This window comes from Sardina pilchardus, chromosome 4 (genome assembly GCF_963854185.1).
Source record: "Sardina pilchardus chromosome 4, fSarPil1.1, whole genome shotgun sequence".
Taxonomy (NCBI): Eukaryota; Metazoa; Chordata; class Actinopteri; order Clupeiformes; family Clupeidae; genus Sardina; species Sardina pilchardus.
Genome location: NC_084997.1, coordinates 33,372,345 through 33,394,582, shown reverse-complemented (window position 1 = coordinate 33,394,582; position 22,238 = coordinate 33,372,345). Strand labels below are relative to the sequence as shown.

The 22,238-nt window shown below is 42.6% G+C and overlaps 2 protein-coding genes across 3 annotated transcripts; both read right to left on the bottom strand.

Annotated features, from left to right (window-relative positions):
- Positions 1-114: 114 nt before the first annotated feature.
- On the bottom strand, positions 115-4,408 carry LOC134078888 (zinc-binding protein A33-like). The gene is made up of 6 exons (XM_062535054.1): positions 3,872-4,408; positions 3,216-3,311; positions 2,753-2,962; positions 2,105-2,127; positions 1,778-1,896; positions 115-780 (listed from the first exon to the last, which is right to left on the bottom strand). The coding sequence occupies exons 1-6, from the start codon at positions 4,274-4,276 to the stop codon at positions 227-229; spliced, it is 1,407 nt and encodes a 468-aa protein (XP_062391038.1). The 5' UTR covers positions 4,277-4,408; the 3' UTR covers positions 115-226.
- Positions 4,409-5,271: 863 nt separating this feature from the next.
- Positions 5,272-19,003, bottom strand: LOC134078876 (zinc-binding protein A33-like). 2 transcript variants are annotated; one of them, XM_062535042.1, is made up of 10 exons: positions 12,664-12,844; positions 12,022-12,047; positions 10,132-10,389; positions 9,503-9,616; positions 8,821-8,963; positions 8,432-8,527; positions 8,106-8,336; positions 6,814-6,836; positions 6,602-6,720; positions 5,272-6,240 (listed from the first exon to the last, which is right to left on the bottom strand). In XM_062535042.1, the coding sequence occupies exons 3-10, from the start codon at positions 10,379-10,381 to the stop codon at positions 5,696-5,698; spliced, it is 1,521 nt and encodes a 506-aa protein (XP_062391026.1). In that variant the 5' UTR covers positions 10,382-10,389; positions 12,022-12,047; positions 12,664-12,844; the 3' UTR covers positions 5,272-5,695. The 2 variants fall into 2 exon arrangements, with proteins under 2 accessions (XP_062391026.1, XP_062391027.1); XM_062535043.1 differs by lacking the exons at positions 6,602-6,720; positions 6,814-6,836; positions 8,106-8,336; ... (4 more) ...; positions 12,022-12,047; positions 12,664-12,844 and adding exons at positions 15,525-15,678; positions 16,692-16,922; positions 17,000-17,095; positions 18,520-19,003.
- Between the last annotated feature and the right edge of the window lie 3,235 nt (positions 19,004-22,238).

The following is a 22,238-nucleotide window of genomic DNA, read 5'->3' as shown; positions in this document are numbered from 1 at the left end:
ACATGCTTCTGTTCCTGAGAAATCCCAAGCTGGACGCTACATGTAGTCTGAATGTGTATGTACGTATTATTATGCTAGCAGTTTATATGTAAATCATAACCAAAGTTACCTCTGTAGGAAGATTTTTTTTATTATTGAAAACACACAAAAACGAAAAAATGAAATAAAATCAGTGGTGTTTTCACGTTTATTTGTTCTCTGGTTGAGAGAGACACGGCCAGTAGCTCTAAGTAAGCTGCAGCGGCTCCACTCGCACTTCGGTGTGCACCGGCAAGATCTTCATAACAGACACATTACAGAGGCACTGCACGAACGGGAACACCCTCTTGGTGAACGCGTGCGTGAGCGTGTACAGGCGTGTGTTGGTATCAGGGTCGGAGAATGACACCGTTCCGCAGTCGTAGTCCAGCTGCACTCTGATCCTCCGGAGCATCTGGCTCATGTCCCTGAAAGGGTGATCCTGCGTGGGAGAATAGGCCGCACACTCCATCGCAAAACGGCATTCCACAGAGCAGTGTGCGGTCTTGGCGGGCGCGCATTTCTTCCGATCGAGGGGCTCCTCCATCACTCCCACAGTCCAGTCCATGACATCCTCGACGTCCACGTCCCAGCAGTGAGTCCCAGAGTCAAAGCCCTCAGAGGCCAGCACGTTAGGAAAGAAGTCAAACCTCTCTGGGTTATCAGGAAGCTGCTGCTTCCCATTGCCCAGAGTCACACTGGTCAGATCCTCAGACAGGACGAGTTCTGCTTGTGCAGTGTTGGGGTCAAAGGTCACCGGAGCTGCAGAGAGAGCCCATTGATTGATTGAGTTTAATTTAGGATTTTCAAAAGCCCGTACTAGGACTCTGAAGCACAGAGAATAAATGCATTAAAAGTCACCAAGGATGAAAACACAGTAAGCCCAGAGGCCAGACATATATGCGGAATGTATAAATCTAATTTAGAATTTTCTGTCAATTGGCGTTAGCTTCACGTGGCAGAGAATGACGGCTAATAAATGCGGCCGCGCTGTCAGCTGTTCAGCGGAAGAGTGTCATCTTTACACCGGGAGAGCAAGGAGGATTCTAAAAGAGTTGCTGCCTTGCTGCATTACCTGCAGCGTGTGAGAGAGGGGGATGCAACACTGTTCAGTGACTCCAGGGCGCTTTAAATACACGTAATACTTCCCTCAATCATGACGGGTGCGGAATCTTTCAAATTTTTCTCATAACAGCTGTGGCGTCAACATTACAGCAAAATGACTAGGTCAGCAGCAGTAAGTTTCGGTAGCAGATATACGGACCTATGAATTCAGCAGAACAACAACAAAAAAACCTACCGTACAAAAGTCTGTGAACATTACAGAAATACGCGTGAAAATGTCTGAAAATCTATGTGTCTCACATAACTTACTGACGTCTACTTTGCACCCACACCTGCACCACCTCACCCATTAATTTTGCCCTAAACATTTTCTAATCGGTAACATTGTTTTACTTTAATTAAATTAAATCATTAATTTCAAATCATTGAACATAAATCATTGAACATTTTTGTTTTTGTCCCTCTTTACGTTTGGGTCTGGGAACGATTTAGATGTTACAATATGTACAATTGTCTTGAAAAACTCAATCAGAAGATTAATTATTTAAAATTCATTCTAGTCTGTCCCACAGGCCTATCTATCTATCTATCTATCTATCTATCTATCTATGATAATGAGAGAGTGTGTGTGTGTGTGTGTGTGTGTGTGTGTGTGTGTGTGTGTGTGTGTGTGCGTGTGTGTGACTGTACTCACTGTAGTCAACAGTCTCCTGCATCTTCTTCCAGACTCTGAACTTCAGGTTGCCCAGGTGCTTTGCCACATTGATCAGAGCTCCTGAATCCTCCTTCAGATTCTGCAGTGTGTGATGGGCTCTGAAATAACATTCAGGAGTCAGTGCTGCTTTTAGACTGGGTAAACCCAGCCCGATCTGCCTGCCAGCCAGATGGACTGGCATTGATAATGCCTCTAGTACAGTAGAGATACAGCGAGTCCCCAGACTCATGTGCAATCTTAAAAGATTGAGCATAGTCTGGTGATAGCCAGAGAGAGAGAAGAGGACCCAGGAGGAAGATCACTCACCTTTCCACTGTGCTCTTGTAGTTCTGTGAAATGACAAAAAGAAGATATATTCAAAACTACCATCTACATCAGATCTGATAAATAAGCATAGACAGACAGACATAGTCAGATTGATTGATTTACTGGTTAAGACACAAGAAATGTGTGAAATTTCATTGGATTATCTTTTTGGACTTTTAAAGGAACACTAAAGTACTTTTCCTCTGCCGCCTGCATGCTATTTGTTTAGCCAGCAAATAACGATGCTCACAGAGAAGGTAGCGCATGTTGCATGATTGTGACATCGAAGGAAGTTAAATTTGTAGTTTATTATGTCTTCATTCCATCAAACTACAGATCCGCTACCCGATCCGGTAAAGTTACATAATGCGGTTATAGCAAAGAGGGCCGTGAAGCAAATGCAGAAGTGCCGTTCATCCTGTTACGAGTTGCTGAACCACTGAAATGATTGATTGACTGATTGAATAATTGAAATGACCACTGGAAACATTATTTTAAGGTACACAAAACCCTCTTCAGTCTTGCTTCAAAGCAATAAGTTCAGCTTTCAGATGTATACACGTGTGGGTGATACAATTAGTTTATATAAATACACACTGGCAAAACGTTGCATAGCTTTAAGTTCGAAGACACATTGTGATAGTCGACCTGTAAAAAAGTGATGTCATCAGCGTCCATCTGCTCTGCTATAGCTCTGATTGTGGCAGGGGGAGAGGAGATCTTCTCCTTCATCATCTGGCTCTTCTGCTCCTCTTCCTCCCTCAGTGCAGCTATCCTGGCTGCCTCCTCATTGAGTAGAAACTGATGAAGCTTCTCAAACTCGACCTTGATCTGCTGCTCTGTGTTTCGGGCCTGTGTCTTAAGAAACAAGCACATGTCAAATCTGTCTAATATATATAAGCTAACTATGTAAGCTAGCTACTGTATAAACTATATGTGCAGTAGAAAAATATGATATAAATAAGTATATAATTATAAATGAATAACACTCTGTAAAGCGCCATGAGACATGTGTAATGTTTTGGCGCTCTATAAGTGAAATGAAATTGAAACTGAGCAATTGAAATAGAAATAGTTTGATTGAGTGAGTTTCCTCGAGTCTTGTCTTTACCATAATGTGGTTTGCCATTAATCCACAAGTCACTGCACTGTAAGGATGTGTCTGGATATGTTTTTCAAGCTCGTCCAGAAGTGTGCGCATTTTCTCCTGAAATATGAAGGAAACTAGTCAGTCACAAATGATAAGATGAGAACAGCCCTTGACTCAATAATGTCCTTCAGTATCTTAAGGGTTGCACAGTTGTCATAATATGTACCAACATAGAAAAAGCTGCAAATAATCACGCGTCCTGACTGCACCGCTTCAGATTTGTGAGCGTGCATATTGTATAACTTCTGATTGGTGAATCAGGAGTGTTGCGCTTCTTCTCACGAACTAGACAATGCTCACCCATCAGAAATGACCATTTAAAGAGAGATTTGGAATATTAAGTATGCACCAATTCATTGATATTCAAACATTTAAATCGAATAGCCTATGTGTCAGAAGAATCGCAATGAGGTAAACAGCCACTGGGCTAATTCGTAGGGGCCATTTCCACATTGACTAAAAACACATTTAGAAAAGCAGTCTACGAGTCTATCAGTGTTAAAAATAAGACGTTTAGAAAATTGGGAAACCATGCTTGCGTAGCTTAATGATGAATGCGCTGCATGAATGACACCGACCAACCATGACATGATATGATATAATATGGGCTTAATTACCTTATATTGCCCTGCTGTCGTTCCATCTATGGGAGTAAAGTTGTGATTCGAATGTTCCGCTGAGTCTCTGCACGCCACACACACAGGCTGCAAGTCCTCTACGCAAAAGACCTCGAGCTTTTGATTGTGTCGCGCGCAGAGGTGTGCCGCTGCTGAAGCTCTCAGATTTCTCTCCTGTAAAAAGGTCTCACACAAGTTCTTTAAGGCTAGGTTTGAAGGTGGGGTCGAATTGGAGATTCTTTTCCTACACACAGGACATTCTCTGTGTCCTTTAGTTTCCCAGAATTGATCCAGACAGGCTCTACACACACTGTGACTACATTTCATGATCACAGGATTTTTGAAGACGTCTCGGCACACAGGACAAGAGAAGTCCTCCTCTGTGAAACCACGTTTGGAGGCCATATTCTGAGTTTACGGTCACTTGAGGTTCTAGTTCTTAATTTTTAGTCTTGCCAAAGATTGTCATGCGTGTTACACAAGCGTTTTGAACTATCCAATGTTCAGGAAACTACTACGTCTAATGTCGAACTCTGATACCCAATCACAGAAGTAGCTAGGAGCGTGCGGGAAGGGTAGAATGCCGAGAGGTATTGCCGGTGGCTCCCCCTACTGCTAAGGAGTGGGACACAAATTGTTTTGTGCGGTACAGGCAGCTTGTCTACATGTTCAAAGTTGAACACTTAAAAAAGTAATTTATGAAACAGAGACGCATTTATGTTCTGTGTGTTACACCACAACGACTAAGTGCGCCTGCGTCTCACCTAAAATTACAACAAACCCTTCAATGTTCTATCACTAGAAACGTTTGGGGGCTACAAGCTCAGAGGACAAAGCACTTTAGGCAAAACAGCTGACCTATATTTCACCTCAGATTTGAGGAAAACCCCACTAATTTCCCACAGTGACTTTAAAACCACATAAGCGCTCTTAGGCTAACTAGGCTATTTAAAAACAAAACTCCTATATGGTTGGGGGATTTGGCTGACACCAAACAAATAAAACAATGTAGGCCAATAGCTAAAAAGGAACAGTGAACAACTTCAAATGTTGGCAAGACTACATTAAGGACAATAGGCCTAATACACAATATAAATTCAATCAATAGTCTAATGAAAATAAACTAATACTAGCGTATAATATACAAACCATAACTCATAAGAAACACTTAATTAACTAAGTGCATGTTGAACAGATAGCCAGCCTATGTCTTTAAACCCCTCTTGAAAGGCCAGAAACTATCTCAGGAACAGTAGGCTAACAGTCCTTCATGTTATCATCATGAGATGGTGCCATATTGTTGCCAAAATTGGGTACTGCAGGACCTTCAGTGCACACAACACACACATTTGATTTTAAGACCTTTACTCCAACTTTAATAATCCAGTTGTCTATGCATCCCACCTCCAACCCCACCAAATGTATTTTTATTTTATAATAATCACCACCAGATGGCAGTATATATCTGGTAGTTTGGCCAACTCATCTAGGACGTGTGCTATGAACTGCAGTGAGACATTGCTGAACCTACTACGGAGAGCAATACGATGTAGAAAGATATCATTATATCAGTCATCTTTATGTGCCTAGCAGGCTAACCAACCGTCAGAGACTGTTCTGAATGACCTTACAATAATCTATAAAGATGTAGGACATACTTTGTAATAAGACAAAGCAATCTATTACACATCTATAATACCGGAATCTCAAATAACCCAAAAGCATCGTTAAGAGTGTGAGAAACATTTTGCTGTCTTTAAATCATTACTTTGGTCCTGTGTGTACAAGCGTTTGCTGTCGTTCATCTTTGTGACACAGACGGTGTCAGGTTGATTCGCTCTGATCCACCCTCACAGAAACGGGTAAGATCCTCAGAGCAGAGAGTTTACAGACATTGGCGAGGAATGGAAACACTCTCTGAGTAAAAGAGTGTTTGATTGTGTGAATGTGTCTGTTGTTGATGGGGTCAGAGAATGTCAGCTTTCCTCTGTCCCAGTCCAGCCGCACTCTGATCCTCTGGAGTTTCTGCTGCACTGTGAGGACAGTGGGCAGCTGTGGGGAAGAACGTGCTCCGTATTTGCCATCTTCATGCCAGATGTAGCAGCATCCGCTCTTGGAGGTGAAGTCTCCCTTCCTCTGGAGGGACTCTGTTGTCATACCCAGGAGCCACCACGTACTGTCCCCAACCTCCACGTCCCAGCAGTGAGTCCCGCAGTTAAAGCCCTCAGAGCCCAGGACACAAGACCACTCATCAAATCTCTCTGGGTTATCAGGAAGCTGCTGTCTCTCATCACCACGTCTCACACTGGTCAGATCCTCAGACAGGAGGAGATGTGGGTGTGCAGTGTTGGGATCCAGAGTCATAGGAGCTGCAGAGAGAAAGAACACACACATGAGCTGAACACTGATGTGAATGATGGTTATTATTAATAGTGGTGTTACCAAAAACAATGGCAGGAGAAGTAGTCACATTGAAATGCTCTTTAGTCGTGTGTGTGTGTGTGTGTGTGTGTGTGTGTGTGTGTGTGTGTCTGTGTGTGTGAGAGAGAGAGAGAGAGAGAGAGAGAGAGAGAGAGAGAGAGAGAGAGAGAGTGTGTGTGTGTGTGTGAGTGAGTAAGTGTGAGAGAGAGAGAGAGTTTGTGTGTGTATGCACTCACCATACTAAACATCCTGCGTGTGTGTGTGTGTGTGTGTGTGTGTGTGTGTGTGTGTGTGTGTGTGTGTACTCACCATACTGAACAGTCTCCTGCATCTTCTCCCAGACTCTGAACTTCAGGTTGCCCAGGTGCTTTGCCACATTGATCAGAGCTCCTGAAACCCTCTCTGGATCCTGCAGTGTGCACTGGGCTCTGGAATAACATTCAGGAGTCAGTGCTGCTCTGGGTTTGGGTTCAGAACCACAGAGAAGAGAGAGAGACAGAGACCTGAGGCAGATCACTCACCTTTCCACTGTGCACTTGTAGTTCTGGAAAACAAAATGGGAAATGGGTTACATTTATGAAGTTCAACCATTTTTAGACAACACAGAAACTTAATCAATCTCTCTCTTTCTTTCTTTCCTTCTTTCTTTCTCTCTCTCTATCTCTCTCTCTCTCACACACACACACACACACACACACACACACACACACACACACACACACACTTACCTCCATCTACCACATGTTTATTCTTACATCCATTGCCAAATATGAGCCGGATACTCCCCACAAATGTTCTCATAAAAGCTATTACAGTTTTTTCCAATCGTTTACACACTAAAATTAAGATTAACAGACAGTTAACAATACATAACACTTAAGAAGCAAAACGCCTGCGCAGAGTAGTACAACAGTAAGCACAAATTCAGCTTCACACTTTTTGCGAAACATTACACACAGTGAATGTCAAAACGTAAAACACATTTTCACACCTTAGACACAGATAAAGATTGTTAGGTACTTCCTTCTCATTATAAAGCCCTGGCTTGCCAATGACCACACTAATGAACAAATTGAATAATCACATCCACCAGTTGTGTAAGCACACATGTGCAAAATTGAAAACGCAGCACTCAGGTGTGTTATGCTCGATCCTCGAGGGGCGTTCCCACTGATCTATAACTAACACGGGAAAAGACTCTCCCATTGTTTTCGCCCCATCATTCTTTATGTCGATCAGTGAGGATCGAGGCCAGAGGAGCGAGGGAGGATGTATAAAAGCCCAAATGAGAGGCACCCATAGCCTGTGATGTGGTGAACTCTTATGGCCTGATCCAGCTAGACAGAGAGATGATTAGAGTATTATGTATTGTTGTTACTTGTTTGTATTGTTGCTTTAGTTTTTCTTCAGTGACTGTAAGTGCAGTACTTTTTGTTTGTGTAGCCTACAGATTTTTATTTCTCTACACTTTACAGTATCAAGAACTATAATTTTGCCATTTTCTGTTGATTGACTTGTCACTGTAACTGAACATATGGTACAGTGAAAGAAAGAAATATTGCCTGCAGCATCAGTTTTGTGCATTGCTTGATGAGGGTTCATCAAAATATTTTTGTCATCTAAATTATCCTAATGCTCTCAAACAATATGTCTGAATAAGATCCATATATTGGAAGAGGGTTTTTACAGATGTGTTTTGAATTTATTGTGTTGGTGTGTATAAGATAGCGACAGTGTGGAATCATTCAAATAATGTGTTAGTGATATGAGAACAGTATAAGGTTTTATCAATGTGTTTACCGATGCGTCTTACCAGCAGGAATGTGACGTCATCAGCTCCCATCTCCTCCTCTATGATTCTGATTGTGTCTGAAAGAGATGAGATCTCTCTGCTCATCTTCTCAATCTTCTCCTTCATCATCTCACTCTTCCAAGTCTCCTCCTCCCTCAGTGCTGCTGTCCTGGCCTCCTCTTCATCTCGCAGGAACTGGTGAAGCTTCTCAAACTCCTCCTTCAACAGCATTTCTGTGCGTTTGAACTGACTCTGGTACAGCACACAATAGTTACTAATGGCATCCTGACGACATCCCCAAACATACTGTACTTAAATTGTGTTGAACAGGCTGATATGTACAGTACCTTAATATATGTTGCTGTTTGTTCACAAATAACTTTAGCTTCTTCGCATAGCTTCACCTGCTTCCTGAGGGGCTCCATGTTAACCTTGAGCTCTTCCTACAAAGAACAAAGACCTTACCGTAAAAACAGCTACTGTCATCATTTATTCATTTTCAATTATAATCAGAATCAGCTTTATTGGCCAGGCTGATTCTGATTCTATTTGAAAATAAATAAATACATTAAATCAATTTGCTTTCCTTTAAGATTGGATTTATCCTCATTGTTTTCACTGGTACCAAAAGATGATTTTTAAGAGTCTTCTGAGCTTTAACAGGAGTGCCAGTAAAGGTGTTGAATGTGCTTCAGTTTATTGATGTGAAACAACGTTAGAGCCATACAAGACTTACCTTCAGGGCGAGCACTTGTTTACTGATGGGTCTGAAGTTGTGACTCTTATGTATTTCTGAGTTTATGCACTCATAACAAACCAACTCTCCATCATCTTGACAGAAGAGTTTGACTTCTCGTCTGTGGAGATCGCAGAAGATGTCTGAAAAAAGTCATGTGAACATAGGGTTAAGGTCATCATGACTCAAGTCAAGTCGATTTTTATTTCTTTAGCACATTTACAGACGGCTGAGCCGCACCAAAGTGCTACACAATAAAGTGCTTAAGCGCATTGAACAAAGGAATGACCTAGGCTGTGTCTGAAACAAGTACACACGCTGGGCAGCGTGCATTTTCCGTCCGTTACGTCCGTCCGTTACGTCAGAATAGACTGTCCGAAAGTCAAGCGCTCTCACTAGATGGGTACTTTGTTTGGCGTAATTTCCAAGCGTGCATCGGTGCATTTTTTTGGCCTCAGATATCCCATAATCCATTGCGCAGTGCAGGTCATGCTCCACACGTCATGCAAATCGTCAAGCAACACACCCCCCTCTCCAGGTCAGGTGACGCCAACTAGTTTGTGCTGTCCGTAGGGACGCATACTGAGGAGCAAACTAACTGAGACGCTACTGGAAAGAACGGTACTATCCAGCGTGCGCCCTTGACTTTTGGACACGGCCCTAATGTAGTGCAATGACTCACCAGACTCTTTCCTCCTCTTCCTCTGACTCCCCTCCTCCACTTCCTGTTCCTGTTCCCCCGGCTGAAGACTGGACACACTCTGCTTCATGGGGTCACAGCCACAGCCGCGTTCCTCTATATTAATTAACATTATGGTCAAAACATATGCTCGCATGATATGGCAAGTTAATGACAGGGTTAAAGGAGAAATCCGGTGATTGTTTTTTACATTGCCCCCAGATTGTAGGCCTAGGTACTTAGCTGCTTTAGCTGCAGGAACTAACAACTCGAGCTAGGAATTTTTTTTTTCCGTTCAGGGTTTCAGTACCGACAGTACTCCATGACCTTGAGAAATGGAGACCTATGTAAAAAATCGCTGGATTTCTCCTTTAAGGCAACACTGGTTTCAGTTCTAGTTCCTTTTAAAGTTTTGTCAACAATCAATAATCTATATCAAGAGGTTTTAACACAGCCTGCTGGATATCCTCAGGTGACTGCGAAGGTTGGAAAAGAAAAGGACACATCCAACACAGCTTCACCTTAACATCTCCCTGATGCTGAGAAGAGATTATATAAACTGGGTATTGGGTTCCTTGATGTAAGACAACATATTTCAAAGGAGCACTTATGGGATGGATGCTCAAACTTACCCAGTTCATTTTCCATGTCCATGGCTAGCTGGTTCAGGTTCATCTTCTTCAGGATCGTCAATATGACTCCATCAGAATGATTTATGGTGTATGCTTGTACTATTAGGTCTACTGTGTCATCAGAGTCACTTTTCTCCAGATTGCCCCATGGGATTGTGCCCAAGTCCTTCAAATGGTGCTTGAACTTTTTGAACTGTGCTACTGTGAGGGTTTCCAGATATTTTCTCAGTATATTCAGCACTGAGTCCATTGTGGAGTCTAGTGTTTCAAAACAAGTGCAGTAGACAAGTAGACAATCAGCACATAGAGAACTGAAAGGTGGACTTAGGTGCATCAGACAGACACAGGGTATCTGCACATTTTTTATCAACAAATTTAATGACTTTTAAGACCTTTTTAAGACCTCTAAGAATAAAAATTAAGACCATTACCACGACAAATATATATATATATATATATATATATATATATATATATATATATATATAAAAGTACGCTCTAGGCTGTTCAGTTTACCAAAGCACATTTGTATTTGAGTGCACGTCAGGTAACTGCCTTCTCAATACTACAACAACACTGCTGTAAATAACGTACAAACAGTGTGTAAACAAATCAAGTTGCTAATTACAAGTTAAACACAGTTTAAAAATGCGTTTTGCGTTGGTTGCCCTGGTGCGCCTAACTTTTTTTTCAGGCGCACCATCACAAAATTTAGGTGCACCCACATTTTTCATTGCATAGCTTTCTCACAGCAAAAGGTCACATTTTTATCGTACTCCTTTCATATAATGTGAATGATTTTTTATGTTTATAAAAAATCATTCACATTATATATATATAATCATTCAAACTAAATAGCCCCCCCCTCCCCCATTTTTTTCCCCTTTACTTTCTATATACTGACATTTCTGATATTCATGACGGCACACTTTATGCAGATTATATAGCCTACTAATTGTATTACAACTCTAGGCCTACCTCTTTAATTCAGCTGTCTGACTGATGCCTCAAAATATTGTAAACAAGGTAGCATAGTTGGCTAGCTTATCATAGTCTACTGGTTGGACTGTTCAGTTTCCCCCACATGTGTTTAAGTTTCAAGGTAGGCTGATACTTTTTCTCCTTGGGACAGGTCCTTTTAGTCTTGGAGTTAGAAAACATTGGTGATGAGATGATCACTCAACTTGAATGCAAGAGTTTTAATAAAATGTGCAGCATGCTATGATGCTAACCGGATTTCATAATACTTTAGCTAGTCGTCATTGCTTTTTTCACGATTGTGAATGTTTTATTTGGATTAAATGTGCATGTCGAGGGGTGGGTGTCCATTGAGCGCGCACGAGAGAGAGAGAGAGGGAAAGTCAGAGGGCCAAGCCGAGGAGGTTTACTTCTACATAGTTTGGTGAAGTTGCACGCAGTCTACAATGAAAACAGGCGAAAGAAATGTATGCTCTCACCCGAAAAGCGTCAGGTGCACCATTGCAACCTCGCATATTTTTTAGTCGCATTCTTAAAAATCTTGGCTCGCGTCTGCCACTCTGAAACACTATCTCCGTCTGTAGGAACGCACACGCTACTTTTTACTGTGTTGTTATATTGTAACACCCACAATATTTGAGTGTGTCTACATTCGCAAAGCTGCAAAACGGACTCGGCACGACATGAAATTTAAGACCTCCTCATCGGAAATTCTAGAATTCAAGACATTTTAAGACCTTGAAAATCCAAAAAAATAAATAAGACTTTTTAAGACTTTTTAAGGACCCGCGGGGACCCTGACACAAATGTGTAGGCATGAATGTTTGCCTTCAGCTAACCGACTCCGACAGATATAACCGCCTTATGACCTTAAAATAACCCGCAGTAAGAGCTGTGGAATAGCCTACTCACATGAAGATGTTCTCTTCCTCCTCTACCTGGAATGGGCAGAACAAATTTGTTAGGCCTACAGCAGAGCGGTAGATGGCCTACAGCTTTTAATTTATTAGGCAAACTAAAAGAAAGGGCCATCATTAGCATGAGACATAATGATGACAGGCTCAGAGCATGTAAACATGCAGTGTGTGACATATGTGGCAACTGACCAACTTTTTAAAATTGTTCACTGTTAAATTAATTATTGATTTGTCTATAGCCTACAAATCCGAACCATGCAGTGTTTAGCCTACCTGATCAATAGCTACCTAATCACTAGGTTAACAGAATAAAAAGATGATGTTGACTAGTAGCCTAATATCTTAATTTAGGTAACGTAATGTTTTAAAAACAGTTTAAATAGTTATAGACTCGAACTCGAGCATCAAATGATGCCTAACAAACCCTACAGCCATATCCATATGTGGCTATGGCTCTGACAAACACCTATGTTGCGCAGATCAAACGGCGCCACAGCCATTAGGCTACAATTAGGCCTAGGTTACCTTACAGGTGACTGGATAATTCCGTTTTAACAATATAAGGTCATTATTTACTATACTCTTCCTTTGTTGCATTTCCCCGTCCCCATGCATAGTTTTGTCATAGCCGACCTACCGAACAATTTCCGTGCTTTGGATTCTGCACAGCGGGAATAACCAAACCGGCTATCTTATGTGTGATTTGCTCTATACAGTAGTTTGAAAAAGCGGACATATGCCATTAATGGAAAATAGGCTAATGGTAACGCATGTTATAACATAGTCCGCAAACAAGGGTGGCATCCTCTTCTGTTAACTTAGCCGTCTTCATGGAGGCTTTACCAGGAAGACGCTACGTCACACCGTAGCCTCACCGTTCCTGACGCATGTTATGTGTTGTGTCCAAATGAGTGCAAATTCAAGTTGTAACTTACATAAATACATGACATAATGTTGGCCTATAGCGCCCCCAAGTGTACATCTGACTACGCCACCCCTTAAGCTGTATCTGTAGTGTGATGGTTAACCGTTAGAGTAAGGGGAACTCTGTCCCAAATGTAGGCTACAACACACAGGTTCTTAAAAAAAGTATACAAATACAATCTTTATTAATAACTATGCTTGGAGGTGTTGTTGATAAATCACCTTATAAACACATAAACAATAGCCACCAGACCATCAGCGCAGGAGCCAGAAGAGCCTTTGAAGAAACACAAGGGAAGCTAAGATCTCAAGACCACAGAGGAACAAAGGCACGAGACCTTCATCTTTGTATGTGTGCAGCTTCAGCAAAGCCCAAAGCTATCTGGTGCAGATTAGACCTCCATCTGGTGATAAAGGACAGAGACAGAGACACCAACACTGGCAATATAACATGAGATTAAAATGAGTCTTTATTTCTTGTGCGTAATGATCAGAGTTCAGTGGTGCAGGAGTTTGTGTTTACTGCAGTGCTCTCAGTCTCTTTAGTGCTGTTTAATCTCCAGCATTTCTGACCTCAGATCAGACAGAGGCAGAACCAACTGCACCTGTGCTGTGTTGCTGCTCTACTGGAAACCACAGGTGAGAGGCGAGTGTGTAGTTACACAATAACCAGATGGCAGTATTAATCGTTCAGCCCCTCTTGGGAAGTGACATCACTAATGTAACTCATATGACATTACATACATGTGTGCACAGAACACATATCCCCAATTTGTAAATAATAATAAAAATTCAATTAATGTACCCAGAAGACACAGAACAGAACAGAGAGATTCACTGTAGTTGTAATGTGCTTGTGGCAGCAGTATAGAAAAACATACATGCACAACAGAAACCATCCTAAAAATGCACACATGCAAAAAATCAGCAAAACAGACAGACTAATAGAGTAGGCTAATAAATGGCACCAGCATTTATTTTAGTGGACATTCTGAGCTAAATTAAAGTACCCAGAAGAAGATGCCTCACAGGTCAGATATCAGATTGACTGCAGTTACATGTGAGTGACTCATGACTGACACCCAAATGTCTCCATCCATCTCTGCATGTGGGCTCTTGTTCAGACAGAGACAGTTTCTGCTCTAACTGGGCTGCTCTACTGACACAGAGGCCTTTATTGGTACAATGCTCAGAGGAGAGAGTTCAGAGGCAATATTAAAGTATGGAAACACTCTCTCAGTGAAAGTGTGTTTGAGAGTGTGTAGGTGTGTGTTATTATCAGGGTCAGAGAATGACAGCTCTCCTCTGTCCCAGTCCAGCTGCACTCTGATCCTCTGGAGTTTCTGCTGCACTGTGAGGCGAGTGGATGCACAAGGAGGAGCACGTGCTCCATATTCACCATCTTTATAAAACACATACCAGCGTCCACTCCTGGATTTAAAGTTTCCCTTCCTCTGGAGATACTCTGCCATCACACCCACCAGCCACATTGTGTTCTCTCCAACCTCCACATCCCAGCAGTGAGTCCCTGAGTTAAAGCCCTCAGAGCCCAGGACACAGGCATACTTATCAAATCTCTCTGGGTTATCAGGAAGCTGCTGTCTCTCATCACCACGTCTCATACTGGTCAGATCCTCAGACAGGATGAGATTGGGTTTTGCAGTGTTGGGATCCAGAGTCACAGGAGCTGCAGAGAGAAAGAACACACATATGAGCTGAACACTGAGTGGTGTGTGATGAGGATGTGAATGATGGTCATTATCAATAGTGATGTTACCAAGTGCAATGGCAGGAGAAGTAGTAACAGTGAAATGCTCTTTAGTCATCAGTATGAAGGGATCACAGCTGTACAGGAGTGGACTCACAGGAGAGGAATGTGTGGGTGGGTGTGGGTGTGTGTGTGGTGTGTGTGTGTGGTGTGCTTCAGGAAGTGTTCATGTGCTTCACACACACTAGTGTCCCTCCCACATCCAGCAGCCGTACTTGTCCCATTGCAGGGTGCCCCACACACTAGTGCTTCACCCATCGCTCACACAGGGTCAACCTGGGGGTCCCTCATACGGCTCACACATTGGGCACGCCTCCCATGGCCTCACAGCCAGACACCCCACTTCTGACCCCATGTGGAGCAAAGGAAGAGAGCAGTGACCCCACCGGCTCTCAAACCCGGGTCTCCAGGGTACTACACCTGCACACTGACCCCAACGCCAAAGAGCTCGTTACTATGGCAGTCAGAGGTCATATTCAACCATAGTGACGATGTTATGTCACAGGCGGTATGTACAGTATATGACTATGGCATGCTCACACACACATACACACACACACACACACACACACACACACACACACACACACACACACACACACACACACACACACACACACACACACACACACAGAGAGAGAGACGGTTCCATTTCCACATCTGTATCACAGGGGCAGTCTGTATGATTACTCTGGTTCTGTTCTATTTTGCTTGTTTGAGTTGTGGAATAGGGATTTGATCAGTGAAGGACCCCAAAGACCCCTCCTACGATTGATCATGTGTGTTAAAAACAGTAGGCTACTCACTGTACTGAACAGTCTCCTGCATCTTCTTCCAGACTCTGAACTTCAGGTTGCCCAGGTGCTTTGCCACATTGATCAGAGCTCCTGAAACCCTCTCTGGATCCTGCAGTCTGCACTGGGCTCTGGAATAACATACAGGAGTCAGTGCTGCTGTGGGCTTGGGTTCAGAACCACAGAGAAGAGAGAGACAGGAGGCAGATCACTCACCTTTCCACTGTGCTCTTGTAGTTCTGGAAAACAAGGAAAGAGAGAGTATACATTCAACATTATTGCTGTAATAAGCTCTAAGCTCTTTTGCTACATCTTGGTCCATTCTGAACATTTAAATATCCTACACACAGCACTGTTTTTATTTCTGTTACAGACTGACCAATTGCCAATCGCACACACACACACACACACACACACACACACACACACACACACACACACACACACACACACACACACACACACACACACACACACACACACACACACACACACACACACACACACACACACACACACACACACACACACACACACACACACAATGTAGTACATGTATGTCTTCATATAGCACTGCACCGATGTGGATCAGATCCATTCGTTCCTTGATGGTCTCTTTATTGATTATGGCTTATTAAGATCCTTATTACTCCTCATCATCACCAGAACACACAGAACAGCCCATGACATCATCACCCACCACCCCACCTGCATTCATAACCAATCTGCTGAAATGGTGGAGTGTTTCAAACACCCAGGACTCACTCTGGACAATAAACTGGGTTTTGATCAACACACCCCTGACATCCATCAAACATGTCACCTACACTGCATCCAATATAACTGGCCTCTCCTCCCCCAACCTATCAGACCTCAACAGTAAAGCCACCAATCACAGAGCACAGAGCAGCTGCACACAAGCCCAGTCCCCCCTCAACCCCTTCTGCACACAACTCCCATCAGGAGAACATACAGGAGCCTGATATCACCAGACCCACTCAGGTGCCTGGCCTTCTGCAAATGCATCCTTAAATGATGCTCCCCAGCAGTGACTGAGAACATCATCTCACACCATAACGACAGCACATAAAAGATTACTGAGGCAAACATGGCGGAATGTGGGTGTGTGGAGTTAGAGTTGGAGATCTAACACCCTTACAGACAGTGGATGATTCCTACCTGCAGGAATGTGATGTCATCAGCTCCCATCTGCTCTTCTATGGCTCTGATTGAGTCTGAAAGAGATGAGATCTCTCTGCTCATCTTCTCAATCTTCTCCTTCATCATCTGACTCTTCTGCTCCTCTTCCTCCCTCAGTGCAGCTATCCTGGCTGCCTCTTCATCTCGTAGAAACTGGTGAAGTTTCCCAAACTCCACCTTGATTTGCATCTCTGTGTGCTGGGCCTGAGTCTTAACACATATTATTACCATGTTTATTATGTTAAATATAAATTGCCACTTTAATATTTCCTCAGTGTTATCTTTACCTTAATGTGTTTTGCTGTTTCATCACAAATTAGTTTATTTTTATTATATGTCTTCATCTTTTTTTTCAACTTGCCCAGCTGTGTCCTCAGTCTCTCCTGAAACACGATTAATACAACAGTTATGCAACAACAACTCACATAAACATTGCATACAAACTCCACAAAGTCCACAGTACATTGTCATGATGGAAGACAAAGTACAACAACAGCTTGCTATTCAGATGAATTCGGGTGACATCTTTGCCCGTGTTTGAGTGATCAACAGTACCAAGATGAGGCATGCCGTATGCCCAGCAGGAGTCTGTTGACATCTTGTCCCGTGTTTGAGTGATCAACAGTAACAAGATGAGGCATGCTGTATGCACAGGAGTCTGCATGGGGATCTCTGCAGCATTATGGAGGCAAGAGTACTGCTCAATGATCTGAATAATCTCAATAATTAAATCCTCAATAATCATAATAAGCCAGCCATGTGCAGTGGGCTAATCATTAGTAGAAGGTACACTCTTAGAAAAAAGGGTGCTTGTGGGCGTTATAGAACCATGGGGGTTCTTTGCCAAGGAAATATAACCTTTTGCCTATAGGTTATGGTTAAACTGAATTCAGCTCTGATATTTTTGACAAGGGCATGTACACGTGCCTGTTTGTAATTACTGTACTTTGTATTATAAATCTGACAACACTGGATTGATGAAAAACCTGTAAAGAATCTTCAGTATCAGATGATTTTGTACCTTAATAAATACAGTTCTCATAGATTACAGTGCTTCACACAGGATCAGTTTTTTCTAAACTATTTAATCATCTGTTTGGGCCAGGTATCTCCCCAGACAGGATGGCTCATGTTGCCTCATTGTATGATTTATCAAATGGTGCTATTAAGAGATAACCTGCCTATCACCAGACCAATTTGCAATTCATACTTTGCATGTGAAGTACTGGCTGGTGGGCAACAACGTCATTCTCCAGCAATGAAACCCAGTAAACTAATCTCGCCAGGATGCCGCCAGTTTTACTGTGCGAAGGTTGGTATTCTGAGGTGAAAACAACATGCCAGATAGTTGTTGTGCGATTGGACTAACTGCCAAGGAGATAAGCCGGGGTTATAAACATGGCTGCAAACATGCAAGTGCCATTTTTGTCAGCGTTTGCCCGCCAGAGTGGCTCTGATGTCATCCATGGTAGTCACGTGACTGCAAAGTATGAATTCAAACAATCAGACCAATGAGCCGGGTGCACCAGATGGATAAGCAAGTTTGTGATTGGTTTGTAACGGAAGGAGAAAAATGGGGTTTCCCGCCTGAGCTGCAGGGCAAAATCAAATTGGCAACAGATCGGGCTGGGTTTACCCCGTCTAATTTAGAGACAGACCATTTAGAGATCACACAAATGGGCAGAATGTAATAATTCTTATTAGTCATTTTCTTTCTCTTGTAAGCCTTATTCATATCAGGTTTTATGAATGAACTCAATATTAAATAATATGATTAATATAACCATGGAACTCCTCCAACTCTTACCTTATAATCAGTTGTCACCTCAACAACAGGACTAAAGTTGTGATTCTTATGTTTTCTTGAGTGTCTGCACACCAGACACACAGGCTGTTTATCCTCCAGACAGAAGAGCTTGAGTTTCTCACTGTGCAGACTGCAGAGCACCTCAGACCCTGATGAAGCTCTCTGACGTCTCTCCTGTAAGAAGGTCTCACACAGGTTCTTTAGGTTCAAGTTAAGTAGTGGATTTGATTTTGTGAATCTTTTCCTGCAGATGGGACACTCTTCATGTCCTTTAGTTTCCCAGAACTTCTCCAGACAGACTTTACACACACTGTGACTACATGTCATGATGACAGGATCCTTGAAGACGTCATCGCACACACAACAGAAGAAATCCTCCTCTGGAAAAGAACGCTTGGAGGCCATTTTCTAAACTCACTATAAAGTACGAGATTACCCCGACTCCCTGATGGAAAGTAGAATCCTGAATCCTTCTGCAAAATTCTTCTTTCAGTCTTTCAGATGTTCAGTCTGAGGGGTGGATTGTTCATCTCTGCAGTCACTAATTCAAGTGATTGAGCCTAAGCGTTTACCTGAAATGAGTGCACAAGGCGAAGAAATGAAACAACGACGGCTTTATTTTCATTACCAGTGAAACGAGATCAGCTTAATAACTTCATTCCCTGCTTCAGCAACAGGCACACCTGAGTCAGAGGGAGTAGCCTTGATGGTACAGAATCACTCTGATTGGTTACAGTCTCTCAAATGGGTGTGTAAATACTTGCCCTCTACATCCACTCTGAACCAACAAGCCTTATAATGACAGGGTTGCAGAACGATTAGGTCATATCGAATTTGAAATTAAACGTTTTCCTGATACTCTGTGCCTGCCAAGTATATGCACATTAGGGGCATTCCAGTCAAACAGCTAAACTGTCAAATGGCAAGGAATCCCCAGATTGTTCCTATATCTTCTAGGTCAGTGAGATGCATCTATCATTTGAATAGCAATATCCTTCTAAGGTGAACCCCCCCCCCCTCTCTCTCACACACACACACACACACACACACACACAAACGCGCGCACACACACACACACACTAACACACACACACACACACACACACACACACACACACACACACACACACACACACACACACACACACACACACATTGCATTTAGCTGTCTCTGTACTTGTACTCTGCACAATGACAATAACATTGAATCTAATCTAACACAAACACATATGCACACACACACACACACACACACACACACACACACACACACACACACACACACACACAGAGTTTCTTTCTGCTGGAATAGTGATGTTTATGGAAATCAAGACAATCGAAAGAGCCAATCTTCTAAGACAAGGTCTAGAATGCCTCACCCTTAAGCAACAAAAATATGTGTCTTAATATACAGTATGATGTGACAATAATTTTATATTTGAAGTGTGTCTTCATATATTGTGAAATGTATAATGATACTATGTAAGTTATATACTGCAATATACGAGAAAATACTGCAATTATTGCCATTTTCATATACTGAATAAATACATGTTGTTATGCTATTTAATATATTGTTATTTGTTTTGAATATATTGGATATACATATACATATTGGAAGAGCATTTTATACTCTATATATAAATATATACAATTACATGAGATCATATACCTCAATGTACAAGATAGTGTACTATAATCAGATTCATATGGGAACATACTGTACGTTGTGACAGTCAATCTAGAGTTTTCACGGTCAGCCCGCCGACAACTCTTTAGATTAGTCAGAGTGGCCGTGAGGCTACGCGATCAGCCTTTGGGATCCAGCGAAATTACTGATATTCAATTAACCCTTATAAGGTCTTCGGGTCTGTGGGACCCGTTTTCAGTTTTCATCTTAAGAAAAGTGATACAAAGAATTATTTTTTCAAACTGAGATTCATTGGCCTTGGCTCATTTTGTGTGAGGAACATAATTCAGAAAAAAAAATCATTGAACCCCCCCCCCCCCCCCCCTGCACATTTCTATTACATACAGGGTCTTCGCGGGTCTACTGGACCCGGAGCTATAATGTGTGGAAATCATAGGTCCTGTATTACCTCATTTGCCCTTTTAGGTTTCTGGGCCTTTGTACAGTATGTGTGTGTGTGTGTGTGTGTGTGTGTGTGTGTGTGTGTGTGTGTGTGTGTGTGTGTGTGAGAGAGAGAGTGATTGAGTGAGGGAGAGAGAGAAAGAGAGAGAGGGAGAGAGAGAGTAAAGCAGGTGAATGGGCCCTTAGGGCACATTCACACTAGGTCCGCTGGACCGGACCCGGGTTCGTTTGGTCCGATGGTTCGGTTGTTTTTGATAGTGTGAACGCAACCGTACCGAACTCGGGTGCGGACCCGGGACCGGACTCGGGTCCGCCTGAAAAGGTGGTCTCGGGTCCGGTTCGCTAGAACGCTGGAGCAGGTTGCTAAGCAAACGTTCTGAAGAATCTAAAGAATCTTTACCTTTGTCTTCTTCATTGCACTGCCTTCTGCTGTGCTGCCAAGTGATATTTGTAAACAGAATTCTGGAAGTTCGTGTCTAGAAGCATGGTGCTTATGACGCAAATGGACCCGGGTGCGCAGACAAACATGTAATGTGAACACAGACCAACTACGGTAGAAGTAACCGCACTCGGGTCCGGTCCAGTTAAACGGACCTAGTGTGAAAGCAACCTTAGTGTGAGCCACCAGTGCAGTTCCCGCACAAGGTTGCAACATTGTTACAAAATTGGAGCACCCAACCCCTAACCCATCAATATCTGCATCCATATTCCCACACATTTCACCATCTGTCCTGCGGGAATGAATGCCACACAAGATGGCAAAGCGATTCTCAGTTCAGACTGCCTTAGAATTGATACTGGAAGAGACAGGGGGATTTGAAGATGATGCAGAGGAAGATGTTTCAGAATCTGAGGATCATGGCAGATGTAGTGAGAAAGTTCAATTTCTAATAAATAATTCACTATAGTTCTGGAAAAACATCCTTCATTTGTACATTAGTTGATCATTGTCCAGTTATGGCTGTTTTATGATGCATTTCCTTAGTTTGTTGCATTTTGCAAATGGGTTGAAGTAAACATCTGCTGAGTATTTTAACAAAAAAAGGTTTCAATATGCTGAATTAAAGACCCCAAAATGCCATGGGTCTAACAGACCCAGCAGGACCCCCTGTGTAACCAAAAAAGAAGACCCTATAAGGGTTAATGAAATGAAACATGAGTCCGACCAATATTTATACCACTCACTCTTCATATCTCATTTACGGTTATCCTGCACACTCATGATGTTTGTGTAGCCAATCTTAGAGTATTCAGGTATTACGGCACAACTTTCATAGTTCATGGGTTAGTAGACTCCAATCCACTCCACAAATAACGCTTCTTTTGGTTTTGAATTGCACCAATACAAATTTGAGTAATATAAATATCCATTTAGTCTGGCAGTGTATCATTGTTGTGTGTCTGTGGCTGAAGCCACATTTTATCTGCATATGATGCAGGAATGAGGGACCAGGTGTGGGTCTGCAGAGGTCAGCTGCAGAGTTCTGACTGTCCAGTCCCTCTGCAGGGCCCACAGCATGCTGGTCATCACAGGAGCCCACAGGTCAAAGGTCATCCAGCCGGATACACACACACACACACACACACACACACACACACACACACACACACACACACACACACACAC

Bases quoted from the DNA above. Each gene is read 5' to 3' on its own strand.
- LOC134078888 (XM_062535054.1), bottom strand. From the start codon at position 4,276: ATGGCCTCCAAACGTGGTTTCACAGAGGAGGACTTCTCTTGTCCTGTG. The intron at 2,963-3,215 runs GTAAAGACAAGA...TTGTTTCTTAAG, and splicing joins TAATGGCAAACCACATTATG to ACACAGGCCCGAAACACAGA. The intron at 2,128-2,752 runs GTCGACTATCAC...GTCATTTCACAG, and splicing joins ATGACATCACTTTTTTACAG to AACTACAAGAGCACAGTGGA.
- LOC134078876 (XM_062535042.1), bottom strand. From the start codon at position 10,381: ATGGACTCAGTGCTGAATATACTGAGAAAATATCTGGAAACCCTCACA. The intron at 8,964-9,502 runs GTGAGTCATTGC...GACTTTTTTCAG, and splicing joins GAAGAGGAGGAAAGAGTCTG to ACATCTTCTGCGATCTCCAC. The intron at 6,721-6,813 runs GTGAGTGATCTG...ATGTTATTCCAG, and splicing joins TACAAGTGCACAGTGGAAAG to AGCCCAGTGCACACTGCAGG.